This window comes from Pyrus communis, chromosome 10, assembly GCF_041283825.1.
Source record: "Pyrus communis isolate YQ-2024b chromosome 10, ASM4128382v1, whole genome shotgun sequence".
Classification (NCBI taxonomy): domain Eukaryota; kingdom Viridiplantae; phylum Streptophyta; class Magnoliopsida; order Rosales; family Rosaceae; genus Pyrus; species Pyrus communis.
Window position 1 is genome coordinate 21,513,525 of NC_142574.1, and position 26,830 is coordinate 21,540,354.

The window sequence follows — 26,830 nt, forward strand, 5'->3', positions numbered from 1 at the left end:
AAGGAAAAGAATACACACACGTAAATATTGCCCTGATCAATGCTAAAACATCTATGTGTGTGTGTGTTTGCACCTTGAAAGAGAATGTTGACACACCCCAACCAAAATCAAGGCGTGACAGTCAACACGTTTTTATTTTGGCTTAGACGGGAGACATGTTATGTTAGTTGTGTCTATACAGGATGTCCCGTGTTGGCGAAGGATGTTGTTATGCTCACTAACCTCATTCCGTTGGATATTGTTGATTTTGATGTTATTTTGGGCACATATTGGTTACATTATAATCATGCCAATATAGATTGCTACGGTGGAGTCGAACCCGGGATATGGTGGAGGCCCAGGCCGGGATGTGACAAATGTACCCAAAGAAAAGAATGTACAAAAATTGTACAATTCACCAAGAAACACTCAGCATCATTTGTACACTGCCACCCAACTTAACACAATGTGAACCACAAGCGCACCGTTAAGACGTAGGCATTAGGGAACACTATGCTCTGGGCTTGGAGGATCTCTATGGGGAAATTGTCGGTGTAGGCAAAGATTTGAGGGATGAGGCCATATACCAAAAGCGGTTACGCCTACAATGGAGGTTAATTAACACACTACACTAGTACAAAAAACACTTTGCGCGACGCAGGTCCTTCGTTGCGCAAAGTCAAAAAACGTTGCCTGAAAATTAGCACGACGAAGCCTTCATTGCGCGCCAACCCTCACACCAAGGTAGTGAAAGCAAGGTTTGCGCGACGAAGAAGTAACATGTCTTTGCGCGACATAGGGACCTGCATCGCACAAAGACACTTTGCGAGACGCATGTTACTTCTTCGTCGGGCAAACTCTTGGATTTTTTTTTTTTTTTTTTTTGGGGCAAAAATATTTTTTATTTAATTTTTAATAAATATTGTAATTAAATTCTAAACAATAATTAATAAACCAAGAAAAAGTATTTAATTATAAAATATTTGAAAATGTACATACAAGATGTCCGAATAAAAAAGAAAAAACTACAACAAATAGTCTTCTAAGTTTGATACATCAAGCTATTGGGTATCGATTGGGCGAAGTGGTTGGGAGGTCAAAGGTGGAGCAAGATCGGGTGCTGGCATCGGGATTTGGAGGCCGAACATCTATAAGGCCCGTACAATAATACTCATCTGCTTACCATGAGAAGCTGACCTTTTAGGGTTGGCACTTCCTCCTTCAAGGCATTGAAATCTCTTGTGGTTAATCTGGAAGATGAGGCACCTGTTTCACTAGGGGTGGGCACGGTGCGGTTCGATGCGGTTCCACCCCTAAATTGGAACCGGAACCGAAATATATTAACGGTTCGATTCGGTGCGGTTCCACTTAAATTTATGACTAGAACATTACGGTTCGGTCTACACCGGTTCCGATTCAGTTCTTGCCGGTTTACGGTTCCTAATAATAAATTATTTGAACACCAAATCATTATGCATTCAAATACATCTTCTAAAACTGATTACATAAAGTTGCATACAACACATCTTTTTAATGCAAATATCTTTGGTAGTGGCACCAAGTCAACAAAAAGAGACAACTAAAATACATATGCACTGGTCAATCAGTCAACAAACAAAAAAATGATGAAACAAATTGCAAGTTTTCAGACTTCAAAGAGCAAGCAAGAAGCAGCAGCTCCTGTACACAATTTTTCAACCTATTTTTCAACCTATTATACCATGACATGTGTGTGTATATATAATTTATTTATTTATTATTAATAAAACGGTTCGGTTCGGTTCTGCCTGTTCTTGGTCATTCGAAACCGGAACCGGAACCGGTTTGAACGGTTCGGTTCGGTTTTTCACTCAAAGTTGACTTTTCCGGTCAACACGGTTTTTTTCGGTTTTTTTTTCTTACGGTTCGATGCGGTTTTGCGGTTTGGCGGTTTTTATGCGCACCCCTATGTTTCACAATCCAGCAAATTTTCACAATCATAAAACTAATAGTTTTAAAATGAAAAATAAATAAATAAATAAATACAACGTAGTGAGAATTAGAAAAAAAAACTACTTGGATGGGAGGCCCCACCCTTGACTCTGGATGTCAAGGAAGTGTGATAAGAAGGCTCCGACTTGTGGCGGTGCTGGTGAGGCCGTCATGCACTGAACGGTTGAACCGACACTGATGACATCAATGATGCAGGCACCTGGGACGCCGTGGGAGTAGCCTTAATAAGGGGTGTAGGCTCCCCAATCAATGGAGCACTCACGCCTAGAGTAGAAGATGCTGATGATGCGGGAGGCGCATTGGTCACACTCCAACGACGAGTGATCAACTATGACATCTATACACTTTTTGAACCATAAAAATAACATTAGAAACTAATCCTTTCTTGCATTTGAAACTAATCAATTAACAGCCAAAGTAATATCATATCCTTTCTTGCATTTGTTCACATATATATAAAGCAATAATGCAACGGTAGAAACAATACTAATTAAAGATGTCAACTATACTTTAAACCAAAGGGATCAGATGTTAACACGGTACACAACTTTAATCTGTCGTATTTTTATTTGTTGTACTTTTATTGAAGATATCATGACAACATGTGTAAGAAGCTTGAAGGCCTCAACCAACTTTGATTATAATATGAAATTATGCCAAGAACGTGTTAATACTAGAATTTACCACACTATAAGCTTAGACTATGGCTAGATAGCCTAGTTCTTTGACCAAAATTAGTTCACTCTGAGACCCTTCAGGTATGGACTCCAATTAAATGGAACTTGACTAGACACATTGTCGAAAGAGAAAAACCAAAACCAGAAGGTTTTCTGGATTGAAGGTCAACCAACATAGTTAGTCGACTTCTTCATTAGCCAGCAGTTGGCTGAAGACCCTTACAATTTAAATATTCCATGCAACTGTCAATCACACTTCAGACTGAAGTTAAGACAATAAAAGAAATATCCACTAAGTTTCTTCAATCCACTAGTGTTACCTTGTGTTTTCCAGACTCCACATATCTGAGAAATGGAATTTTATTAAAAAGCTAAAATTGAGATGAAAAAACCTATTGAACCAGAGGTCCACCCACTATATTATACAGCCCTAGAATCAAATCCAAAAATACACCTCTAACATTGCAATACAACTCTAAAAACTATCCTACAACAGCTCCCCAATTTAATAAAATTACAGAAAATGCAAAATCTCTAAAGGGTTGGAGAAAGCAAGAAACCATAGTACACACAAGAAGGAAGTTAAGCTCATGTCATTACCCAAGAAAGATAGGGAAAAAAATGCAGACAATTCATTCATTACCTCACTGAGAATCCATGACAACAATGCAGGCATCCAATGCAACAACAAGAACCCAAGTGCATAGCATAATTAGCAGTTAATCACCATTGAAAAGAAAAGTGAATTAGTAATTAAGCTATGTATGTGGGTGCATTACATCGTAGTGCAATAATTAATTGTTATTTACAATCTTAAAGCAAGCAACACTCATGTTTTCTGGGCAGAAAAGAAAGAGAGAAAAAAAAATTCATATGCCACTAGGGGATTATACTGCCCTACTCTTGTGGAGATTATACTACCCTACTCTGTTTATGATTCTTTGTTTCTATCTTTTTTTTCTTCTTATAACAGGTAAGAATACAGTTGGGGATAGCATGGCCTGAGGAAATTGATAAAGCTTTTTTGACTAACATGATTATGATTCTTTGTTTCAAAAATATTAATGTCTTGAATATATTGTTGAACTAAAGCATCAGATTCTTTTGGGGGTCTAATTAGTCTCTATGAATCCTATGTTTTCATCTTTAGATTGTGAAAGAAAATGGGATACAGCTGAGGTGACCATTGATGATCAATATATTTTGAAAAATAGCAATTTTGGGTTTCTTATTTCTTGACATGGAAGTGGTATTCATATCAAGATCTTTAACCATAATGTTTAGCTTCATAGTTGTGCATCCTTTAGTTGATCCCCTCTCTTGCAGAAATATTATCTTAATTACCGGATCATTGCAATAAACAACATATGAAATTACCAATGATTTCGAAATGCAATGAAAACTTACCAGATGGCTTAGACCAACACTGTTTTAGCTCCTTGGAAGTTTCTAAGGTATCTTTTCCTCCTCTTCCAGGAAATTTCTCCTGTATAAATCAAAAGATAAGAAAATCACACAATATCCCTGAAACCGATGCTCAAATCTATCTGCTGAAATTAAAGAATGTAAACTTTATAAAAATAAAAAAATAAAAAATAAAAAAATAAAAAAAACTACATGAGACTTGAACTCTATGCAACTCTTCTAGAGCGAAAACGCCGAAAAGTGAAGTGTGCCAAATGACTGAGGGGGAAACATACAAATCTTTTGGATAACAAATCAAATTCTTCAAGCAATAGAAATGTTTTGAATATTTTAAATCACATAAAAATGTCACTACCCAGAAATCTTTCCTTAACTATTACAAAACTTTAAGTTTTGCCTCTCAATTTTGACCAAAGGAAGGTTCATAATTGGAACTTAAAGTTCTTTTGTGTGTTATAACTATATGAGTTTTGATAAATTATATGGTGAGATCTATGGCTGGTTGTAGAGGGTGAAGAATCCACCATTACCGTTGAAGGACTTTGCCAGTATTGAATCCTAACCCTAAAATTCAATTTAACACTAAAACCCCCAATTTCTAATTTAATTTTCCAAATTGAATCTAATTACAATACCAAAATCTTCAAATTAAGGCATTAAAGCCTGATTATGACCTTAGAAAGAAGAAAAAGTACGAATTTAGAAAAGATAGATACCTGATTCTGAGATGAATCTATGGCACAGTTTGCAGTCAAGAGTGGCTGAGATTAGGGATGGAAATAAGCAATGAGAGAGAGGGAAGGATGAGGAGGATGAGGACTGGCTGAGATGAGCGATGAGGAGGACGGATAAGGAGGAGTGATGAGGAGGAAGCTACGGGAATAAGAGAGATACCGAGTGAGAGAGAAGGAAGAAAGACCGACTGTTTTTCAATTGCACGGTTTGCACCTCCATTTGGGAAAATTTAAAAAAAAAAAAAAAAAAGCGCCTATTTTTTACATGGCGGGACCCAGGTATACATTTTGGCGTCGCGGAAGGTATTGTTTTTTTTAAAAAAAAATTATTATAAAATATACTTAATATGTGACTTTACTCCCTTCAAATTCAATTTAAATAAAACCCACAATAATATATTTTTCTAACAAAAACCCGACCCGAACTACAGTAATAAATTTAAAGCTACTTAATAAATATACATACGCATTGTACGAAACTAGTTTCAACGATCCAACCGTCAAACTTGTTTGTATATTTACACTAATGGATACCACAAAATCTTATGTTATACTTAATGAAAGTATAAATAAACTCTAAGTGTTAGTGAATCTATCGTTTTGATGGGATACGCATTCTACGAAATTAATTTCAACGATCCAACCGCCAAACTTTTTTGTATATACTTCGAGATCACATACGCCAAAAATCGCAAAAAACAAACATTCAGATATCAAGTAATGGGATAAAACTTTTTGACGGTTATAAATGAAAAATCATGATTTAACGGTAATTTTAACTCCGATTTTGATGATTTTTTACAGCTACACTCCTTGACCCTATACGAATATAATGAACTAATTCGGTCTTCAATTTAAAATATTTACACGATTGGATACCACAAAATATTATGTTATACTTAATGAAAGTATAAACAAACTCCAAGTGTTAGTGAATCTATTGATTTGATGGGATACGCATTCTACGAAACTAGTTTCAATGATCGAATTGTCGAACTTGTTTGTATATACTTCGAGATCGCATATGCCAAAAATCGTAAAAAACAAACATTCAAAGATCAAGTAACGGGACAAAACTTTTCGATAGTTATAAACGAAAAATCACGATTTAACGGTAATTTTAACTCCGATTTTGATGATTTTTTTTTACAGATACACTCCTTCATTTTATACGAATACAATAAACTAATTCAATCCGCATTTGAAAGTATTTACACTAGTGGACCACAAAAACACTTTGCGCGACGCAGTTTGTTTCTCCTAGAAACAACCTTTCGTGACGCATTAGTTGCTACGTCGCGCAAACAGTCTTTGTGTAACGCATTGGTTGGTGCGTCGCGCAAAGTGTGTTTGCGCAATGATCCAATTGTGACATCGCACAAGTTAGTTTTTTATTTTTTATTTTTTTTTTAATTATTATAAAATTTACTGAAAATGTGACTTAACTCATTTCAAATTCAATTCATAAAACACAATAATATATTTTTCAAATAAAAACCCAATCCGAACTACAATAATAAATTTAAAGCTGCTTAATAAATATATAGAAAAACTAATGAAAATGGTTTGAAAACTTTGAGTTTTAATGATAAGGACAAAATAAAGGGTAAAGTGAATAGTACCGGGATTGACTTCTTAGTATAAAAATGTGGTTTTTCGTTAAAGTGAACAGTACCGTGGGCTTTTCGTTAAAACTCCCTAAATATATATACCATTCAATTTCTTAAGTGTTATAACAAAATAAATATATTTAAAGCTACTTAATAAATGTGACTTTCTTCAATATAATTTTTAATTACTTGCGGTGCATTAGATTTACCCTCAATTCAACCGTATAGCACAAATCAAGGAAATTTCAAGGGGAACCCAACATTTCTTACAAGTTCTTCAGTGTAAATATATAAGTTAACCCCGATAAAGTTCAAATGCTAATTACAAATGAAGCCCAAACAAGTCTTCAGCAATATATATACAGTCTCACTCCTTTTAATAGGTAAAATTAATAAAGATTAATTAAAAATTCAATCCCACAAAACACCACCATTACCAAAAAAGCGCATAGCAAGTAGGCAAAGGTACATATACAAAAATCCCATATGCAAGTTGAAGAAAATACCTTCAAATTCGTTTTTCAATGATATTTTGTACAAAAATCATGTACAAAACAAATTTAGTAGTGTGGAAAAATTCGTTGACTTTGCGCGACGAAGGTGCAGCTTCGTTGCGCAAAGCTATTTTGCTCGACGTCAGTCTGCGTCACGCGAAGTTCTATTGCACAAAATGTCTTTGCATGATGTTTTGTTGCCATCGTTGCGCAAACATACTTTGCGCAATGCAATTTGCTCTATCATGCAAATTGTCATCGTGCAAATATGTTTTTGTACTAATGTTGCTAACCGTGAAGGTAATATAACTCATAAAAGTTTTCAAATTTCAAATCCCTAAAATTTAGGCCAACCAGGTCAACTTTCCCGAAACAATCCAACAAAATGATATGTGAAATTTAATAATACAATTTTGAAAAGAAAAATCAATTAAAAAATGACATGTGGACAATGTCAAAGGACTTTGATCAAAAACTTAAAACCAATAAGGTTTCAATCAATACTATATAACAATTAGGGATGATAACCTAATTTCTCCATAATCTTTTTTTATTTATTTATTTGTCATTTGGCTGGAGATAGTTTTTCCTTCCAATTTAGACTAAATGTGACGTACAGCCCTCGAATGAAGATGATATTAGTTTTTATAAGACGAACTTAATTAAGTTGAAGATGTAACTCATATGCATAGATTTTGTTCCATTTTTTATTTTATAAGACACACTAAATTGAATATTCTGTTTCTCTTTAACATTTAAAGTTACTTCATAAATAACAAGTCATTGAACTCAAGACACCTTAGTGTGAAACTCTAAATAATCAATTAGTGTAACACAATTGAATATCTCAATACATATGCTTTTTTTTTTTGGTCAAAATCTGAAAGCATATGCTTAAAGTTAATCACTTGAAAACAACTAACGAGATGACAAAGCATCATTGGTTGGCATCCTAAATTTTCAAGCACACCAATCACCCTAGACCTAATTCTATAAAAATCTCATGATCAAGCAACCATTGGATACCACTACAAGGAGCACAACATTTTGTCAATAAGGCGCATATGCTATGCAAATTCAAAGTTAAGCTGTATTCTCTAACAATCCATCAATTGCTCAACATTTCTCAAGGGCACTTTGCTAACTCCCTTGAGATTGAATCTACTTTATAAAGATAATTTTTTTAATTAGATTATTGAAAAAAGACTATTATTCATCCCAACTTGTAAGTGAGAGGTTTTAATTTGATTTTTCGTGCATGACGAATTCGATACCAAATTATCATAGTTGGTATATTGTGTGTGGCTTTAGCCCGAATCTTCCACTATTTAGTATAAATGTCACATCCCGGCCCGGGGCGGATCATTTCCCGGGCCGACTCCACCACCGTAGCACGATATTGTCCGCTTTGGGCTTACCATTCCCTCACGGTTTTGTTTTTGGGAACTCACGAGCAATTTCCCAGTGGGTCACCCATCATGGGATTGCTCTAGCCCTCTTCTCGCTTAATTTCGGAGTTCCTACGGAACCCGAACCCAGTGAGCTCCCAAAAGGCCTCGTGCTAAGTAGGGATGAGAATATACATATAAGGATCACCCCCTGGGCGATGTGGGATGTCACAATAAATAATATCGCTTTATTGAATAAAAATTGAAAAAGAGACAAAAAAAATATTGCATTTTCAAAATAAAAACACACCCGACAAAAGATAATTGAGACATTCATAACTAAGCCCTCGTTTGGTATAAAGATTGGGTTTTGAAAACCCCCTACATTTAAGGCATATTGAAGATGGAGGAGAATGATTTCTCATTTTTGAAAGGATTAGAAGAAAATTAAACACGAAGAAAACTTCTCTCTTCTAATCCTACTAATTTGGAAATGCTTAGAATTGATGAATTTCTTTTTTAGGAATCGTTCTCATACCTCTAATTCTGTCACAAATTTTCATTTCTTCTTTTACCATATGTTAACAGTAGTGTCTTATCCATTCCAATTTGTTAAAAATCTCCTAGTTAAAAATGAGACTTAAGCTATAACGAGTAAATGTCAAGTATTGACAACGACGGGGTGGTGGCGCAGTTGGCTAGCGCGTAGGTCTCATAGCTTCTGAGTGATCCTGAGGTCGAGAGTTCGAGCCTCTCTCACCCCAAAATTATTTTTTTCGCTTTCAGTTATTTAGGTTGGGCCTAGGCCCGGTCAAATTCTGGGCTCCCATACTCAATTAGAAAATCATTCGGGTCGGCCCAAAGTCAGCTCCACAGCGACCCACGTCCCAAAGTAGATAAACCCTAAGCGGCATCAGAGCTCCATCTTCTTTCACTTTCCCCAAAACCCTAAACCGATTCAGGGGCCTCCTCTCTCTCTCGTCTCCTTTCTCTCTCTACAGCTTCTGTTATTCATTTCAAGGACACCCAACGATGGTGAAGAAGAGCAGAAGTAAGCCTCTTAACGTTACTGAAAGTCTCTCATTTTTGTTAATTATTGTTCTTTTGTTGAATTAATTGGAATTTGAATTTAATGGGTTAGAAAGATTAAGAGTAAGAGAGAAAATTTCACCGAAATTTTATTATTTTTGTTAATTTGTTTTGATAATTTTGTATTTTGTTTCTGGAATTGATTGTAATTGGATTAATGGGTTGCAGAGAGCAAGAGCAAGAGAGTGACGTTGAAGAAGAAGTACAAGGTCATAAGGAAGGTGAAGGAGCACCACAAGAAGAAGGCCAAGGAGGCCAAGAAGCTCGGCTTCAAGAACAAGAAGGTCGAGAAGGACCCTGGTATCCCAAATGACTGGCCCTTCAAGGAGCAGGAGCTCAAGGCCCTCGAAGTCCGTCGGGCTAAATATATCGAAGAAGAAGAGCAAAAGAAGGCTGCTCGCAAGGAAAGGGTACTGTTTTAGTATATTAGTCAAGTATTGCTGCATTGGTTTCTGTTTTTGTGATTGGTTTTTGTTTGAATTGTTTTAAGTAACAGTTTACAAATTAGAGTTTATTGAGTTTTCGAGCGGTTGGATACGAAATACAGACCTTTCTATTTACTTATGCATTTGACATTCAGCTTGGCAATTGAAATTGGGTTTTAAAGTTCATAGCATATGATGCATTAATAGCTGAGAATGAATGGGTATTTTTCTTCATCGATAGAGTATCCATTTTGTGTGCATATGAAGTTTCGATCTTCGAGTTCTAATGTAGAAGTTGTCAATAATATTTGCTCAGCCTATTTGCGGATTTCATCGTTTAGATACAGTCACTTGGCTGCTTTTAGTACACACTTTCAGCTTTATCTTATTGGTAAGAAAACTCTTTATTCTTATTCAGGCTAAAAAGAGGAAGATGGGGATTGTAGAGGACGAAGATGTCCCCAGTTCAGAGGAATTGGCAGAAGAAAGGAGTATTGATGAGTCTACTGGCTTTGGGAATAATCGGGGTATGTTGTTACTTGGTGTTTTTAAGGAAGGTTCAGCTTGAATATATCACTACCTTTTCTATTTCTTTAATTGTTCTTGAAATGCTTTTTGCTCTGTACAGATAGCTCAGATAGGGCTTTCTACAAGGAATTGGTTAAAGTTATTGAAGCCTCAGATGTTATTTTGGAAGTTCTTGATGCTCGAGATCCCCTGGGTACCCGATGTATTGATATGGAAAAGATGGTGATGAAATCGGGTCCTAATAAGCATCTCGTCTTACTTCTGAACAAAATTGGTAATACATTGCATGCTTTCTAGTATCTTAAGACATTGATTTGCACTTTCATTTATTTTCTTGTTTCTAAGCTTTAGCCTTTATTAACTGTGATGGTTCTTGGATCTCAGATCTTGTCCCGCGAGAAGCTGCTGAGAAGTGGCTGACTTATCTTAGGGAAGAGTTACCAGCTGTTGCCTTCAAGTGCAACACCCAAGAGCAAAGGTCAAACTTAGGGTGGAAATCATCTTCAAAGAAATCAAAACCAAGCAGCCTTCTCCAGACGAGTGACTGTCTGGGAGCTGAAACTCTTCTTAAATTGTTGAAGAACTATTCCAGAAGTCATGAGGTACGAATATCATCTGTTCAGGAAGCAATGCCACACACACACACGCAGAGGCATATTATATATATCCCTCTGAAATTAGGGTTTTCATTGCTGGCATAAGAGTAGGTTTGAATAATTTCATCACATTATTTCTGGTGTAAATGTGAGCTTTTGTCCTTCACAGATCAAGAAATCAATTACTGTGGGTGTTATCGGCCTTCCTAATGTTGGAAAGAGTAGTCTGATTAACAGTTTGAAGAGAAGCCGTGTTGTCAATGTTGGTTCTACTCCAGGATTAACAAGATCGCTGCAAGAAGTTCAATTGGATAATAATGTCAAATTGTTGGACTGCCCTGGTGTTGTAATGCTTAGATCTAAAGAGAATGATGCCTCTATAGCACTTCGAAATTGCAAAAGAATTGAGAAGTTAGAGGATCCAATTGCTCCAGGTATTTACCCATTGTCTAATTATTCGGTTAACCCTTTTAATCTGCTTGAGTGCCCTAAGCATGCATTGATCTACCATGAATTTCTTATAGTGCTGTTGTATATGAAACTTACATGTATTGCAATCCTTCGGGAATTTAGTTGCAAACTAGATTTACTCACTTTACCCTTTGTTGAACAGTAAAGGAAATTTTGAAGCTTTGCCCAGAGAGACTTTTGGTGACTCTATACAAGCTCCCAAGTTTCGATTCAGTCGATGACTTTCTGCATAAGGTGGCTACAGTTAGGGGTAAGCTCAAAAAGGGTGGTGTTGTAGATATCGGCGCTGCTGCAAGAATTGTTCTGCACGACTGGAATGAGGGTACGCATTGACCTTCTTGCATTAGACAAGAACTGTGTTGAACAAAAAAATTCTGTAAATATGCTGAAAGATTTGATAATTGATGTTAAATGTTCGATGTGTTTCAGGTAAAATTCCATACTACACTATGCCCCCAGTTAGGAATCAAGATGAACCTTCAGAGGCAAACATTGTTTTGCAGCTGGGCAAGGCATTTAACATTGATGAAGTATACAATGCTGAATCTTCATACATAGGAAGCCTCAAGTCCGTTAGTGATTTCCATCCTGTTGAAGTTCCTCCGAGTTGCCCGCTCAATTTTGATGAAGATATTGAAGAGGTTTGAACTCTGTGCTAATACCATATCACTCCTGAATCCTTTTCTGTTATTCAGCTTTGAAGTAGTTAAACTATGGTAAATCGAATTGTCTCTGCATGTTTTCGGGTACATTCAGTAGTCTTTCTAGGAAGCCGACCGATTCACATTTGATTTTAAATTTCGTGAAGGATTATCAAATTCTCAATGTAATTTGTTTTCGCATTTTGTCACACACCAGGTTGATGCGGCACAAGGACCATCAAGTCACGTCGATGAAAGTCCTGAAGATATGGTTGATGGAGACGATGACCAGTCCATGGCATGCGAAGAAGAAGATGCCGGTAAACCCAAGGATAAGAAAGCGACTAGAACTATCAGGCAAAATGAGAAATTGTATACAGCTGAAGGTATTCTCAATCCTAAGCTAAAGAAAGCAGAGAAGAAGAAAAAGAAAAAGGCAAAGTCAGCCACAGCCTCAGTTGACGCTATGGACGCTGACGGTGACTACGACTTTAAAGTGGATTACAAGAAGGGATCTGCTATGGATGTTAGTGATGGTCAAGGTATTGGAAAGGTACCCATGTCTGGTACTGGATTCGATGAACCGGAGGAATAGCCAGGACGATGGAATATAATTGTATCATCAGAGGCGCTTCAAGATGCATACCCAAGTTTGGTCTTGAGTTAGCCTGCTTTTTTGTTCTCTTTAAATTATATTTGAATACTGCTGGTTTTCAGATTATTGTTTACGGACCGGAGTTATATCTGCATACAATAGAAAAGCTTTGATTCAATTGTTGGTCCTGCTCTCGCTAAACACACATGATTGATAAATAATTTGATATGGCAACCGCAAAATGCTGTATGCTATAAAGATTGCGGCTTACTCGGTTGCCCTCACTGAACCGACCAAAATCTGAACTGCGATTCAGGTCAAGTCTAACTGAAATTGGATTACAATATCGCAATGGAGGACGTATAATGTAGCTAGCATGTGTATTTCAGTCATCAATTGGCACCCCTAAAACCATGTCATCATCGGCAGGATCTTGTTTATCCTTAGTTGTCGACGGAGTTGGTTCAGTCGAGGATTGATTCACAGGAGTGACGATAGTCGTGGTGGTTGTTGAAGATACTGCTGTAACGTCTTGTTGATTGTTACTAGTGTTATGTCTTCTGTAGTGGATGTCACGATTCCTTGTGCCTCCGCAGTCTAGCGTGCTGCTCTCTCTTTGGCCTTTTGCGCTCTTTCCAGTACGTCTTCCTGTGTATAATCAACAAATCAAGCGTATGCCTTATAAAACTGACGAGCAAAAATGGTGTGGAGGGGAATGGCCTCGACGCACATTATTAGCACAAACACCAACATACAGAAATAAACAGGGGTGTAGAGGGAGAAAAATGGTGTGCAGAAATCACTTCCCGTAATCAACCCCCCACATTATTCCACATGAAATTTAGAACAACCAGTAACAGAATCATGTAGCCGATGATCCCACGCTATTCGCTATAAAACTGGGAATATCGAATTATGTAGTGCATATCAAGTAGAAAGATCTAAAACAGATTTCAATCCATCAATTCTGGAAATATTTTTCGCTACAGAAGTGCTGACAACAAATTTATAAAGCAGAAATTTCACAAGGAGAAAGAATTCATGAGTGAACCAAACCCCGGCAACTGGAACTTCTTACCTGAAACTCGTCAACTTGCTTCTGCTGCTCAGCTTGCAGCCTACCAATCGTGCTCAAAAACTCGCCTACACCGGACTCAATGCGCTCGTTTATAGCTTCACCCAGAGCTTTCCCCAAGAAAAAGGCATCCAGAACACTCCTGCTATCACCCTCACCTGCAACATTCAGCCATCAAACCTTCGCAAATTCCAATTGAAAATTTACATTTCACCAATAAAACTCGACAATTCTGGAAAAGGGTAACGACATACTCTCAATCCATTACCAAAAAATTACTGTTCATCAATGAAATATTAACGCAATGAAAACCCAGTAAGCACCTCACAGAACTAACAAAGAACCACAAAGCCTTGTTCTTTCTTAATTTAGAGAAAACCCCAATTCATATATATCAACAGTTTCCACCACAACATTCATTTCAACAGCAAGCACAGAAATTACATATAAAAAAAAAATTTAAAATTTGAAGAAACAGAGGTAAGAACAATACCAAATCCGGGTCCACCGGGTCCTGCGCTGCTACTGCAGTGAAATATGCTTCTCTGAGACCCTTTTCTTCCATAAAATCCGTCGCTTTTGAGCTTCAAATCTGTGTGAACCTTTCCAGAGCTTGAAGACGATGCAGAGAAAAAGCTGCTGCTTCTGGGTTTAGAAAACCGGGAAGAAAGTGCTTGTGTGGGAGCAGAAGCAGAAGCTAAGACCCCACAAATCATGTTTTACTTCAGAGTCTCAGATTCTGTCACTTTCTCGTTGTTTCTCCCCTTTTCTTGTCAGCTCAACAGAACAAAAATCTTCTGAGTTCACTCGTTGCAGTACGGTCGGGTTCGGGTTTAGGGTTTGTAGTTGGTATTAAAGACATGGGCCAAACTCGTATACAAATATGTCGACATACAAAACAAGTGCAGTCTCTGCTAACTTAATACACGTCTCACACACCTTGCTATCAAAACTTATGTTTCTTGAGTTTGATGATGATTTGATTTGACAATACTATCTTGCTATCAAAACTTATGTTTCTTGAACTTCATGGTGATTTGATTTGACAACACTACGAGCTCAAGCACATCTGTTTGTGGGATTTTGTGTGCTATGGTGTTTGTTAGAGTTTTGTTATTATCAATTGCTTTCATGTGTTTTAATTGTAAGGACGAGGAGATTAACAGTTAACAAGTGTATGAGTTGGGATTGAAAAAAAAAGTTTTGTCAATCCGGTTGTAATATATCGTCATTCGTCATCTGGACCGTTGTCTTGTACTTGACGGAAAAATTCTCTTAAGACTCGTTTGGGTGTGATACTTTATAAATCGCTTTTTATTCACAAGTGTTTTTGTTCGTAGCACTTTTTAGTAGCGTTTTTACGAGTAAACAGTTTATTGTTTTACAAGCAACCAACTAGTTATTTTGGATTCTATAGAAGTGTTCTTGATATTAAATAGTGTTCCACTGTGAAATGAATGCACTTTTAGTACTAATAAATTAACGACTTTTTTCTCAAGATTTTTTGCATAAGTATTTTTCTTATATAATTAGCATACAACTTGATTAAATTGTTGATGAAAATTCAATTAAAAAATTAATGATCGTTAATAAAATGATAAAATACTTAATTGAAAATATATGTAGTTGACAATTTGTTTCTTAAAAACAAAAGTTCACATTATAGTTGCGTGACAATCAAATGTGAAATAAATATTAACCAGACATAAGAAGATTAGCAATTCTTTCTTGTTCAACATCTATCTCTCGCCTATGAGTAAAATTTCATCAACAATTTCTTCATCTCTATGGTCTTCCTCGTGTCCAGGCAAAAAATGTGCAATCTAAACTGGTAAAATCCTGTTTTTGATGTTCTATTGTTGAATGCTATTATACAATAATAACTGGTTTCTAAGGAACCTTGTGTTGCTTTGACTGATTCAGGAGAAGATGGTCGCTCGCAACCATGCTCTTTGCATGTCAGCGAAAGAGGCATATACATCTTATCTGTTAGCCTATAATTCACACCCTATGAAGGACATCTTTAGTGTTCGCCGGCTCAATCTGCAGGTACCCATCTTACTATTGACACTGTAAGGAAACTGTTTCTTTTTTCAGTTCTGCTGTCGTGGTGGGGGTGTCAAAGTGGTTTCTATGTATGTTTCAACTCGTCTAGCTTAGGGTTTCTATATATTACTGTGCATGTAGGATGGTAAGAGATGAAGTAGGTCGTAGAACCTGTGTAGAAGAAGAAAGAAAACTGATTCACTCCTGGGGCTTCCGACTACCACATAAAATACCTGTGTGTGTTATAACTACGAAAGATGATTGTTTTGACATGTGTTTCGACCAATTAATTCTGTTATGTTAAAGGTTTTTAGTCCATTTACCATTCAGTTCAGGGGCGGAGCCATATGAAGGCCTGAATACGCCAGGGCCTATTTTGGAATTTCACTCATTCATATCTGTTGTCTGCTAGTTTATACAATAAAGAGTATCTAGTCCACTTTAAAGTTTCTAGCAAGTCATGAGTTCGATACTTATTTATGCAAACAATTTTATGATTTTCTTACCATCTAAGCCTTATAACTGGCTTTCTGTTTTAGGTAAGTTAGTCAAAATATAGTCTCTTAACACCTTCTTGACAATTTGTAATGTTTCTTTACTTTCAATTAATAAACATTATTTTAGATTGGGTTTTTTTATTAGTAGTTTAGCATCCCACATATTGTTGAATACACCCCACATAAATATGTATTATTGAATCACTCATGTATCTTAACATGAAATGACTATTTAGCCCCCAAAAATTTAAAAGAAATTGAATACACAAATTATTTACTAACATGAACCCTAACTCTAAATTGGTTGTCTAAACCCAAACCCTAAAATCCTAAAACCCCTAATTGACAAAAACCCCCAAATTAATAGAAACCTAAACCCTAAAAATAAAAAAAAATGTTACGAATTCGTAACCAAACATACTTCATTATGGATTTTGTAAGAACTACAACTTTTTTTTGTTATCAAAATCTATAACTACTCCAAAACAAATTTTCGATTTCTCCAAAAAAAGAAAAAGAATAAATCCATTATAATATAAAATAAAAAAAATTTCTCTAAGTGGTAAGCGTGGCAGTTGGCACTACTTCCTTTTAAGTTTTGTACAATAAAAAGAATAGAACCCATTATAATTTTGAAAAAAAAAAAAAAAAAATCCCATGTCCTATCATTTTTTTTTGGGTCAAAATTTTGTGAGATTTGACTCTAGAGGAGTAACAGAGACGGATAAAAATTTTGGATTTGTTCTCTACTAGTAAAATAAACCAACAATCGAATGTCATGTAGTTGATCTCATAATTAGCATTTATATGTTTAGCATGAGTATTGAAATTTAGAGGTGGGTGAGAATGAACAATGAGAGAATGTTGAATGTACGTGAAGAATGTGGGTTGTATGTAGAAAGTTTGGGGTGTGAGGGTAATATAAGAAAGTATGTGAGGTATATTAAGATAAATTTTGATTGAAAAAGTAGATGTATGACGTATTTAATATATGAAGTGTATTCAACAATGTGTGGAATGTTAATAAAACAAACCTTTTATATTCCATTTGTTTGTTCGTCGCTTACCTTGATTATCAACTTCACCATAATTACCATCACAAGCACAAACACTGGTACTCATTACCACAACTAACACATCTGCATTTAAATGGACCTCTAATTATATACATCATGGTAATACAACTGGACCCACATCTCCAATTTTACGTCTTTTCAAGACAAAACTAGCATTCTGTTTTGCTATATAAGCCTTCTAAAGCCAACATTTTTATGATTTTTTTTTAAACTAATTCTTTTTTTCTTTGTCAGTTCATATAATACAAAATCTATATAATGTAGAGGAAGATCTAATTATGTTGAAAGAAAAATCACATGGTAATAATAGTTTCGAACTATCCTTGACTTTAATTTTTTTTCAAATCTAATGTGTTGATCCTTTTTTTATTAAAGCTCGTAAACAAACTTTGTTGTTATGATATAATGATCTCAAATACTAAATTTTTATACAAATTTTAATGCTCTATCAGTGTTGTTTAATTAAAAGTTTCCAAGACAATACAAAACAATAACAAGAAATCTTTGATCGTTCTCCAATTAATTATATTTGTAACTATTTGTTTTTTTCTAATTTCTTTCATGAGTAAATTGTAGCTATAGTCTCTTAACTTTAACTCAATTGGAGCAATAGTTCCTCAACTAAAAATTCATTACCATTGGTCCCTCAACTTTAATTCAACTGGAGAAATGATCCCTTAACTTTAACCCAATTGTAGCAATGATCCTTCCAACATAATTCGTTTTGACAAAATTTTTGACGTTGTTGACGAAAATAACCATAATTACACATTTTGATGAGTTGATGGACCCTAATTATATAAATGGTCATTCCAACATAACTTATTTTGACAAAATTTGACGAAATTGATGAAAATGACTATAGCTACACATTTTGATAAGTTGAGGGACCATTGCTCCAATTTGATTAAAGTTGAGAGACCATTGCTACAATTTACTTTTCTTTCATTAGCTTAAAGTCCCTCTTCTAATGAATTTCTGCCTCGTCACCAATTTTGTTGGAATTTAATGTACGTTTAGGCGGTTGAAGCTTCACTTTGCTTTCCTAGACCCCCAAGGTGGAGTTGACCTAGTTTGAGTGGACGATGGACATAGACAGCAATGCATCAAATTTGTTCAGGAAGAAGGAAGAGGCGCACAAACATAGTGGGAACTGATCGGAATTTTTTTTTTCCAGTAACAGAACTGATCTGATTGTTCATTGATGGTTGGTTGAGTTAAAATATATGTTGTTTGTGCTATATATGCTATTGTGATAAGGATTCGCTATGGTCAATCAAGCATTTGAGCTTTTCTATAGTAGACACGCGTGTGTCTGATCGTAGCACTCCCTCATTATTATAAGGTACAAGGAGCTATGCATGTCTCCAAGTTAGAACAAGAACAAGAACTTGAAAATGTTGATGGTATTAGCATTGAAATCACCCAGTAAATTTTGTTTAATTCTTGTATTTACAACTCATTTTTTGGCTCATCGTCTTATGCGGACTGAGATTTTCGCTGGCATTGGAACGATGTTTAAGAAATACGTGTATGTTTATTGATATAGAAAATTTTATTTTAATCTTTGGCAAAGATGATTTTCAGATTAAAATCATGAGTAAGATCAAGATCTAATTTTAGTCATTTGATACATTGATAACCTCATTTATTAATTATATTTTGATTTTTTAATTATTTCTCTTTTCCTTTCTAATTTTTAATGTATTAATTTTATTTCATTATAATTTTCATTTTCATTTTATTTATCGTAATATATTTTGTTGTAAACATTTAGATAAACTAATTTTTGTTATACAATATATTTTGATGTACATTGTATTCTTCATTTAGGTACATTAAATTCATTATAATACATTTTAGTGCATACATTTAGGTACATCATTTCGATACAAACATTTAGGTAAATTAATTCAATATAATACACTTCGGTATACACATTTAGGTACACATTTCGGTACACACATTTAGGTACATTAATTTAATATATTACATTTCGGTGCATATATTTAGGTACATACATTTCAGTACTAACATTTAAACACATTAGTTCAATATAATACATTTCGGTACACACATTTCGGGTACTAACATTTAGGTACATTAATTGAGTCTTTCAAGTTTGAAGAATGTTAAATAAAATTAATAAATTAGAAAACTCTTTTTTGGTCAAAAAAAAAAAATAAAATTTGTATGTTAATAAATTTAAATATTTAATGGGAGACATTAAATAAAATGCACATTAATTATTTTGAATTAATGACACATCAAGTGTCACATCCCGGCCCAGGGCGGATCACTTCCCGGGCCCGCTCCACCACCGTAGCACGATATTGTCCGCTTTGGGCTTACCATTCCCTCACGGTTTTGTTTTTGGGAACTCACGAGCAACTTCTCAGTGGGTCACCCATCATGAGATTGCTCTAGCCCCCTTCTCGCTTAACTTCGAAGTTCCTACGGAACCCAAAACCAGTGAGCTCCCAAAAGGCCTCGTGCTAAGTAGGGATGAGAATATACATATAAGAATCACTTCCCTGGGCGATGTGGGATGTCACAATCCACCCCCTTAGGGGCCCGACGTCCTCGTCGGCACACCACAGCCAAGATTAGGCTCTGATACCAAACTGTCACATCCCGGCCCGGGGCGGATCACTTCTCGGGCCCGCTCCACCACCGTAGCACGATATTGTCCGCTTTGGGCTTACCATTCCCTCACGGTTTTGTTTTTGGGAACTCACGAGCAACTTCCCAGTGGGTCACCCATCATGTGATTACTCTAGCCCCCTTCTCGCTTAACTTCGGAGTTCCTACGGAACCCAAAGCCAGTGAGCTCCCAAAAGGCCTCGTGCTAAGTAGGAATGAGAATATACATATAAGAATCACTTCCCTGGGCGATGTGGGATGTCACATCAAGGGATTATAATCAATATCTAATCTAACACTAGGTTTATTTTAAATTTCAATCTCTCTTGAAGGATTAAAGTTAAAAAAAACCCTTATTGATATTATACCTTAATGCATAAATTCGTTGTCTGTAATTAATAATACAAACATCAAAATGTTGAGCAAGTTTGTGTTTAAACATAGGACATTATGAGTTAAAAAGAAAAGTTCAAACTAACAGGTTATTACCATGAAAATTCAAGGCGTTGCCTTATTGAGATAATGAAGAGCTCGTTTAGAAGTGCTTTTAAAATGACTGAAAACGCTTTTAGATAAAATGTTTTTGGGTCTCAAAAGTACTTGAAGTGTTTTCTGCAAAAAAACACCAATTATTGTGCTTATTTTAGGAAGTACTTTAACTGCTTTTTCAAAATTTAGTTACATTTTTACTAAAAATTGATCCTAAAAATATTTTAACCGAAAATGTTTTCAGCAATTTTGAAAACACTTCCAAAACGACATTTATCAAGTCTATCCAATAAAAAGTAGTGATCCACAAAATTTGAAATGGTAGTAAACTACGTACGGAATTTCCAATCCAATGACAAGGATATAATTAATTTTAATTTTATTCCCCTATTTGTAATTGATAGGTGGATTGTTCACTCCGCAACAATTAGATGTCAGATTAAATTAGGAATTGTCAATATACCATTAATTAAAAAAAAAAATCTCATTGTTTACTGGAAATGAAAAATATAAATATTTTTGTGAAGTACGAGGGAATGGACAAACTTTATGATGAAGTCAAGTTTATCTGGGTTCCCTAAATTCTTGAGATCATGTTCTGTAACCACTCTGGCACCACTACATTTATCTAATATTATTAATATTATGTGCTTGTAACAAACAGATACATCGAGCCACCCATCTACTAATTCTGGATTAAAATTTATCATATTTTTCTTATGACGTGAATGAAAAAACAAGAGTCGGACTGTCATTTGGCTCATCTTGAACACGTGAGAGCAGTACTGCTACTGAAGTTATAAACTTTATAATTATCCCATTTTAGAAAACTCATGGAGCATGTGTTTGTAGTTTTACTTCGATTATTTAGAGCTGGGAATTAAAAATAGGGTTTTTATTACAAATGATCTGTGAAATTGACTTAACTTATCACTTAGGTTTCTCAATTTGCAATTCAATTTATCTCGTACTTGAATTTTGTCTTTCACATCAATATGGTCTCTGCCATCAAAATTGTTATATTTTATGTTAATTTGATACATGGCACATAGAGCTTACATAACCAATAATTTGACACCATATGGAAGATACAAATCCGATGTGGCAATATTAAAAACTTAATACTACTGTCTAGTAGTATTTATAGTATTTCTCCTTCACTTATAAGCCAGATATCTTATAATCGTTTTTGGTTCGTACAATAACGGGAGAGGTGGACCGGCGGTTGGGATTGATTCTCTGCAACCAGGTCGCCATCAACTCCGTAATTGAAATCCTTTCTCTTTCTTCCAAGTTTTTTGATGTTATGACATTGTTTTGGTGGTGTTTTGGGGGGGGGGGGGGGGGGGTGGTGTTGTTGCTGATGGTGGTCTAGATGGAGAGAAATAGAGGCGGATGGGGATGGGGGAAGTTAATTTTAAAAAAATTATTTTTTAATTTGTCTATGCAGCACCAAGTTATTGGCTATGTAGGATGTCATCATAACAGAAAATTTATTGGATTTTGACGGTAAGGATTACATCGATGTGCAATAATGAATTTTAAGGAAGATATTGATTGATTTTCAAATTGAGAAACCAAAGTAATGAGTTAGTTCAATTTTAGAAACCATTTATAATAAAAACCCTTAAAAATATGATGATCATAAAAAAAGTTTGGGCTGATATTAATGAATAATTGGGGGCAGTTTTTAGGTTTCGCTTGAGGAAATTAGTGCTTAGGTCATATGTTTCCATTGAAATGCAACCTGGTTGGTGGACCATCACTTGGATGTCAACTCAAAATTATAAGTACTTAATTGGGCAGTAATCTTCTTTAATATGGAGTACTTGACATTAATGAATGAAAGCACTTAATATTAACAAAATTATCCAAGGCTTATAGTTTTCAAGGTTTAACTATTGAGCTTTCGTTTTAATTTTTTTTTTTTTTTTTTTTTTTTTTTTTTGGGAAAAAAAAAAAGGGTAGTGCAACCAGCTACCTTATTTGGTCTCACCTTTTTTCTCAAATGCATACAAACTTTCTCTTGTATTTTGATTAATATAACTTTATACTGATACCACTAACGACAACATATCAATTTATTATTGGATGATCGCACAAATTTGATCATATGTTCCGTAGACGAAAATTATCTCCATTCGTCAACATTACTTTAGTAAATAAAAATAGAGTTCAAAATTAAGAAAAAAGTAAAAGAAAGAAAAACGTGTTGGATGAGGTCCTTTGATTTGAAAGAGTTTTGAACATTCTAGTGGGGGCCTATGAGCGTCTCCTTGACTTTGGTAGAAACGACCATTCAAATGTTTCCAAGAACTTCAAAATTCGACCGCAGCTCAGAAACTGCGTGGCATTTTCGTTATTTAGTCTAAAGTTGGAGGGTAGCTTAACAAATTCACAACAAAGACCCCGTCGCTACCTAGCTTCTCATCTAGGCAAAACTCCTCTCTCTCTCTCTCTCTCTCTCTCTCTCATCACGATAAAACCACCGCGACTTTGCTTCTCTCTCTGCAACAAAAATTAACCCTCAGAACCTCCGCCCTCTCTCTCTCTAATCCGCAACCGAAACCTCCACTCTCTCTATCCTAGGTTTAGGGTTCGGGGATCGAATCGATGGGGCAGCAGTCGTTGATCTACAGCTTCGTGGCGCGCGGCACGGTGGTCCTCGCAGAGTACACGGAATTCACCGGAAACTTCACCAGCATAGCCTCCCAGTGCCTCCAGAAACTTCCGGCCACCAACAACAAGTTCACCTACAACTGCGACGGCCACACCTTCAACTACCTCGTCGATAATGGCTTCAGTAATTCCTCTCTCTCTCATCAGATCTTTTCTGATTTATGTTTTTAGTTTCCGGTCCGATCCGCGTCTTGGTCATGGATTTGATCCGCTAATTTTGCTCGATTTGGATTGCCTCCATGTTTCTATGCTATTTTTGGAAAATCATTTATTTTTAGTTCGATTGGCATAGATTTTTCTCGCTTTGAGGCTGTAGGATAAGATTCGTATAGATTCTCAAGCTCGTAATTTCTTGTGCGTTTTTCTCGGATTTTGTTAGGCTGTTTGGTAGGTGAGAATATGTTTGCGGAGAATGATAGAGTCAAAGTTTGTGCTGTGAAAAGGAAAAAAATTGGTAAAAGTAAACCTCGTAACCTGCTGTTGTGAACTTAAATTGATTCGTTTGATATGAGTGTTGATTGGTTCCTGATACGAGAGAAATAAAATTCACGATTGAAGTTTTTATTTGGGCTTTTCAGGATTCAGTTAATAAATATTATTGTATCCGAATTATGTTAGTTGTAGCTTTCTCAAAAAGATTCTGCAAGACAGATGAGCATGGCTTTGTGTCTCTTCTGGTTTTGTAAAGCTTATTCACTTGTGCATTCTAATGGCTTTCAAAAATTCAAAGTGTTTCTTGTTTTCAGATTTAACCAACGAAAAAACTCTCAGCTGAAATAAGTTGAATGAGTACGGTATTTTAGCTTCTACTTTTTTTGTAATTACCGGATTATACTATAGGAAATATGGCAAGAAAGTCATTAATCGTCAAATCTGAATTAATGTTTTATTGTTGAGTACTGCTACACTTACTATCTATTTATACCATCATTTGTATCATCTCTCTATTAGAAGTAGGGCCACCAACACATGTGAGTCCCATCTCTATTGAGCGATGATACAAATAGATGGTAAGAATAGCATTGTTGTTTATTGGTATGTATGTTTCTACCAAGTTTGTCAACATTACCAAAACATAATTAGTTGAAGAAGTTGAAACTGAATTGTCTCACTTTAAGGAACCTGTGGAAATGGAGTACCATGATCGGCCACTGCGAACAGCTCTTATTAATTAATCTGTCAAGATCATTTCTCTGACATGAATGCTTGCACCAGAACCTTGAGTTTTTGAAGCCCCTTGCTCTTGCTTGGGGTCGGAGGCAGCTAGATACCTCCTCCTTTCTTCCCTTCTTCTTTGCCTCTCCTACTTACTACAACCTAGCTCCCTCCCTTCCTTCCGTTTCCTTCCCCTTTCCCCCCCACACACAACCCCCCCCCCCCCCCCCAAAAAAAAACTTTTCCCCTCTTTGCCCCCCTCTTTTCCCCTTCCTCCTGTCTCTTTGTCCCCCTCTTTTCCCCCCCTTTTCATCTTTTTTATTCCCCGCATTCCGCTCTCAATCGTCTCTGCTGGTTTGAGAGTTGGTGGTATGTGGGCTCAGCGTTCTTCGCCGCTTACCCAGCTTTTATTGCCAGTTTTTGCTGTCTTATTTTCCTCTGTTTTCCACCCCTCCTATATATGTATCATGGTATCACCGCTTTTCAAACCCAAGCCTCCATCCTCTTCCATCTCTTCCCTCTACCACCCACCCTCATAATTCATCCACACCCCAAACTATTGCTCAAATCCACGAGCGACGAGCTGAAGATGGTGGCCAAATCCATTTTTGTTTTTCATTGCCCCTACCCCAACCGGCATGCCGGATTCTTTGGCTTCTGCCAAAGTAGGGGTATTTCACATACCCCTTAGCCTCACCACTCTTCCATCTGTTACTGGATTTGTATATATTTGCAGGGTTTGGTGAAGGTAATCTAGATTCGGTGGCTATCGTTCGGATCGGCATTTCTGTGACGAATTTTGGTTGCGGTGCTCATTTGGTTATGGGTTTGTAACTTTTGTGCTATGATGTCTTGGTTCAATTGTTCACTCAGTCGTTTTCTCCAGTGTGGCTGCCTTGGTGACTGCTGGCAAGGTGTTCATGGCGGCGGCGGCGGCAGTTGTTCACTGCTCTTGGACGATAGGATTTAGGGTTCTGTTATGTCTTTCTGCTTATTGGGTTGGGCTTATGTGTGTTTGGTTTCTCCCAATGTTTATTGGTTTCCAGCATCCCTTTGGTTGGCTCCATGTAACCCTTCCTTTGTGTAATGAATTTAAGTTTTCGACCAAAAAAACAAAAAAAGAAGAAGAAAGAGCTGCCTGAAATTACTTTTCAGTGGCAAAACATTTCAGTTTTTATAAGTAGTTGCATGGATATTTAGTTTTTATACATTACACGTAGTTGGATGATGGGTATCTTTTTATTCATTTTTGTTTCGCTCTACTCTTTAAAGTTTGATACATTTATGTCTATAGGAGTTGAACTAACTTTACTCATTCGATGCTACAGCATATTGTGTAGTCGCAGTTGAGGCGGTTGGTCGACAAGTTCCCATTGCCTTCCTTGAGCGGATCAAGGAGGATTTTACCGGTAGATATGGTGGGGGAAAAGCTGCAACAGCAGTTGCAAATAGCCTGAACAAGGAATTTGGGTACTGTTGCTTTTTTGTTTTCCATTCATTGAATTGAATGCGCTTGCCATTTCCTATGAAGTCCTTCTAATCCCACAATTTTGGTGGCAATTTATAGGTCCAAACTGAAGGAGCACATGCAATACTGTGTGGATCATCCCGAAGAGATCAGCAAGCTTGCAAAAGTGAAAGCTCAGGTTTCCGAAGTCAAAGGAGTTATGATGGAAAATATCGAGAAGGTAAGGCCTTGTGACTATTTATATGTACAAAACAAAAAAACCTTTGTTTAGTTTGATCTCTATTTCTTGTGGACATTTTTTTGCGGGATTGATAAAATTTTAGAGATTGGGATTAATGTGGTTCGACATTATTTGATTGATTATGTACTTTGCAGGTTCTTGATCGCGGGGAGAAGATTGAACTTCTGGTGGATAAAACTGAGAACCTCCGCTCACAGGTTAGTGACCGTTTGTCATTTTTATTGTATCCTGCCATAGCTGAGTCAATTACTTAGCACCAGTAACCCTTAGTCGCTGTAGGCTTCGATTAATTATCTTTATCTTTTTGTTGGTTGTGCATTTTGTTTCAGTTCCATTAATTTTCTTCTTTATTATATGTTACTGATTGATTTGGGTGATGCAGGCACAAGATTTCAGGCAGCAGGGGACCCAGATGAGGAGGAAGATGTGGTTGCAGAACATGAAGGTCAAGCTGATAGTTTTGGGAATCTTAATCGCACTGATTCTCATCATCGTTCTATCCGTGTGCAATGGCTTCAAATGCTGATGTGTCCATAGACTCTTACTGCAGACTGGATGACGTTCATTCGTCGCGCTGATTTCTGGTCTACGTATAATTATTTTTGGCACATCCTACTTTCCGCTATATTTTGTATCGTAAGACCGTTTGTATAGCTTGTATTCGTGAATTCTTTCTATAATAGGCCCGCTCGGAAGTGTGAATCGCTCTTTGATTCCTTTTGTTCCGTGGAACTTATGTTGTAGCACTTTGTGACTGATTTGGCAAAACAACTGTGAGTGTTTCTAGATTTGATATTCAACAAGTGAGAAGTGTCGA

At 36.2% G+C, this 26,830-nt stretch overlaps 2 protein-coding genes, 1 long non-coding RNA gene, 1 other non-coding gene and 1 pseudogene across 5 annotated transcripts; 3 read left to right on the forward strand and 2 right to left on the reverse strand.

Annotated features, from left to right (window-relative positions):
• Nucleotides 1-929: 929 nt before the first annotated feature.
• LOC148693710 (uncharacterized) lies at nt 930-5,044 on the reverse strand. Its single transcript, XR_015952025.1, has 4 exons — nt 4,790-5,044; nt 4,056-4,134; nt 2,035-2,315; nt 930-1,245 (listed from the first exon to the last, which is right to left on the reverse strand). It is a non-coding gene; the product is annotated as an uncharacterized LOC148693710 (long non-coding RNA).
• Nucleotides 5,045-8,978: 3,934 nt separating this feature from the next.
• TRNAM-CAU (transfer RNA methionine (anticodon CAU)) lies at nt 8,979-9,063 on the forward strand. The gene is given in 2 exon segments: nt 8,979-9,016; nt 9,028-9,063. It is a non-coding gene; the product is annotated as a tRNA-Met (tRNA).
• A 141-nt stretch (nt 9,064-9,204) lies between these two features.
• On the forward strand, nt 9,205-12,822 carry NSN1 (GTP-binding family protein). Its single transcript, XM_068468685.2, has 9 exons — nt 9,205-9,350; nt 9,557-9,798; nt 10,232-10,340; nt 10,442-10,615; nt 10,726-10,943; nt 11,107-11,371; nt 11,551-11,730; nt 11,838-12,049; nt 12,267-12,822. Exons 1-9 carry the CDS (start codon nt 9,332-9,334, stop codon nt 12,642-12,644), a joined length of 1,797 nt encoding a protein of 598 aa, XP_068324786.2. The 5' UTR covers nt 9,205-9,331; the 3' UTR covers nt 12,645-12,822.
• A 114-nt stretch (nt 12,823-12,936) lies between these two features.
• On the reverse strand, nt 12,937-14,654 carry LOC137729682 (uncharacterized; annotated as a pseudogene). Its single transcript, XR_015952488.1, has 3 exons — nt 14,213-14,654; nt 13,723-13,877; nt 12,937-13,292 (listed from the first exon to the last, which is right to left on the reverse strand). The product of XR_015952488.1 is annotated as an uncharacterized LOC137729682 (transcript).
• Nucleotides 14,655-22,748: 8,094 nt separating this feature from the next.
• Nucleotides 22,749-26,803, forward strand: LOC137727869 (putative vesicle-associated membrane protein 726). Its single transcript, XM_068466706.2, has 5 exons — nt 22,749-23,273; nt 25,633-25,774; nt 25,872-25,992; nt 26,148-26,210; nt 26,396-26,803. The coding sequence occupies exons 1-5, from the start codon at nt 23,084-23,086 to the stop codon at nt 26,537-26,539; spliced, it is 660 nt and encodes a 219-aa protein (XP_068322807.1). The 5' UTR covers nt 22,749-23,083; the 3' UTR covers nt 26,540-26,803.
• The last annotated feature ends 27 nt before the right edge of the window (nt 26,804-26,830 follow it).

Coding starts and splice junctions, on each gene's coding strand:
- NSN1 (XM_068468685.2), top strand. Junction 10,616..10,725: donor CTTACTTCTGAACAAAATTG/GTAATACATTGC, acceptor CTTGGATCTCAG/ATCTTGTCCCGCGAGAAGCT. Junction 11,731..11,837: donor TCTGCACGACTGGAATGAGG/GTACGCATTGAC, acceptor GATGTGTTTCAG/GTAAAATTCCATACTACACT.
- LOC137727869 (XM_068466706.2), top strand. CDS start 23,084: ATGGGGCAGCAGTCGTTGATCTACAGCTTCGTGGCGCGCGGCACGGTG. Junction 23,274..25,632: donor CCTCGTCGATAATGGCTTCA/GTAATTCCTCTC, acceptor TCGATGCTACAG/CATATTGTGTAGTCGCAGTT. Junction 25,775..25,871: donor AGCCTGAACAAGGAATTTGG/GTACTGTTGCTT, acceptor GGCAATTTATAG/GTCCAAACTGAAGGAGCACA.